Genomic DNA, 2,301 nt, shown 5'->3' with positions numbered 1-2,301 from the left:
TTGATCAAGATATAGCCTGCACACATGAAATGTGATTTTTTTTCTTGCATTTCAGATGGATTTCCTGTCAAATATTATCTGAACCACAAGTACAGTGCTATAAGGGTGTAGTTTTGTGTAATATCACTGAGGCAATCTTGCCTCCTCTGTGGCAAGAGGTGTGGCTTCTACACATGTGCAGGGTAATTCTTTGCACCACAGTTGATTTCATATGTCCAAAATTCTGCATTGTGAATTCGTCTGCCAACAGGCGGGGCAGAAACGGATACACGCTTTCTCTGTATATGTCATTCGCCCACAAAGCAGTGGCACTCTGCTTTCAGACAAACTTAAATTTAGTTTGAATTAAATTACTTTAATTTTATGTTGCTCCTGGACTCTCAACCCAAGGCAAGTACATTATTTAATTGTGGCTATTATTATGTTTGAAAATACTATTATTATGTTTGAAAATACAAAAAAGAATTTGATTCAAATTTGATTTAGATGTAAATTATTGACCAATATTGTGAACATTTTAGAAAAATAAATACATTATTTGGCTATTAAAATGGCAGTGCATAGTATATTGATTCCAATCTGCTTTAATATTGGTGCAGTTTTTCTGAAAACACACCCATGCAAAGTTGTGACTGAAACCATAAGTTTTCCTACATGTTCACGCCATTAAATCACATCAGGGTTTAGTCATTACTTTGAAAAGAAAGAGACTAAATTGGTTTTATGCTGCCTGATATCTGTAACCACCTCACTTCTTTGTCTTCACAGTATTTGTGCCATGCAATTAATGAAACAACAAAATCGTACCCTCTGTTGTCTCTTTGGCTTTGTAATGCTCTACAATTTTTTATCCTGGAGTAAAAACATGCTACTCTTGAGTCAGATTGAGACCAGCGGAACAAAAATTCTCAAGCATAACATCACCATCCTCCTGTGGCACTGGCCTTTTGGAGTTCGCTACACAGTGGAGAGAGACGTCTGTATGGATAAATATAAAATTCCTAGATGCTTTCTGGAGGATAACCGATCCATTTTCGCTCAAGCAGATGTTGTAGTCTTCCACCATTATGAGCTCTGGACCGGTCGCTCCAAACTTCCTCTCCACCTTTCACGTCCACCAATGCAGAAGTGGCTTTGGTTATCACTAGAACCTCCCATAAACAACTACAACCTTAGCAACTACAACGGCTTGTTTAACTGGACAATGAGTTATCGCCGTGACGCTGACATCTTCATGCCATACGGAGAACTTGTTTCTAAAAGGGCTAACACCACGTACATTGTTCCAAAGAAGAGTGGCTGCCTAGTTTGCTGGGTGGTCAGCAAATACAAAGCCAATCAGAGTCGCTCTCTAATTTTCCAGCAGCTGAAGAAACACATTCCATCAAATCTGATTGAAGTATATGGTAAGTGGTCCAAGCGGTTGCTCTCGAACAAAAAGCTGCTTTCCACCATATCTCGATGTTACTTCTACCTTGCCTTTGAAAACTCAGTATCTACAGACTATATCACAGAGAAGCTATGGCGAAACTCCCTTCAGGCAGGAAGTGTGCCGGTGGTGCTCGGCCCACCCAGGAGCATTTATGAACTATCGATTCCACCGGAATCATTCATCCATGTAAATGACTTTAGCAGCATTAAGGCGCTGGCTACTTTCTTAAGTCAAGTGGCCGCTGATAGAGAGCATTACGAATCTTATTTTAGATGGCACCATTACTATGATGTTAGAACATACACAGACTGGAAAGAGAGACTCTGTAATATTTGCATGCATCATGATCAGCTCTCTAAGCATAAAAAAGTGTACAATGACCTGTACAGCTGGGTCAACAGCTAACCCTATACTTCCAGCATCTGTTTTGTTATGGTTTTGTTTTGTCTTTTGTAAATAAAAGTAATGCTGCAAATAGATCCTGCTTCTATTCTCCTTTCCTTCAACCAGCTGTGACATCTATTTTGTAATCTTTTTGTGACAAAATATGTGAGTATTTGAAGGAATATTAAATAAATCTAATAAATACAGGTAAATGTATTATTAAATATATTGTTGTCACGATTACTGTCAGTTCCTGGACTCCAATTCCCATAATCCTCCCTGCCAGTCACATGCACACACTCCACACCAATCAACAATTGCCACATACAGCTGAAGCTCAATATCTGCATAGGTGTGATTGGCAAAGGACAAAAAAGCAGGAAACTATATGGTGCACTTACCATGACATGGCGACATGGTTTTGGAAAAGTGCGTGGAATTGCAGCAAGCGTTTGTAACCTTGCACGTAGAGAGCGCTCTTCAGA

General features: G+C 39.3%; 1 protein-coding gene across 1 annotated transcript; it reads left to right on the top strand.

Annotated features, from left to right (window-relative positions):
- Positions 1–247: 247 nt before the first annotated feature.
- zmp:0000001132 (alpha-(1,3)-fucosyltransferase 7) lies at positions 248–1,929 on the top strand. Its single transcript, XM_067407620.1, has 2 exons — positions 248–390; positions 769–1,929. The coding sequence occupies exon 2, from the start codon at positions 779–781 to the stop codon at positions 1,835–1,837; it is 1,059 nt and encodes a 352-aa protein (XP_067263721.1). The 5' UTR covers positions 248–390; positions 769–778; the 3' UTR covers positions 1,838–1,929.
- Positions 1,930–2,301: the final 372 nt, after the last annotated feature.

Source organism: Chanodichthys erythropterus, chromosome 13 (genome assembly GCF_024489055.1).
Source record: "Chanodichthys erythropterus isolate Z2021 chromosome 13, ASM2448905v1, whole genome shotgun sequence".
Taxonomy (NCBI): Eukaryota; Metazoa; Chordata; class Actinopteri; order Cypriniformes; family Xenocyprididae; genus Chanodichthys; species Chanodichthys erythropterus.
Note: the sequence above shows the minus strand (reverse complement) of the source record. Positions and strands in the feature narration are given on the sequence as shown.

Coding starts and splice junctions, on each gene's coding strand:
- zmp:0000001132 (XM_067407620.1), top strand. CDS start 779: ATGCAATTAATGAAACAACAAAATCGTACCCTCTGTTGTCTCTTTGGC.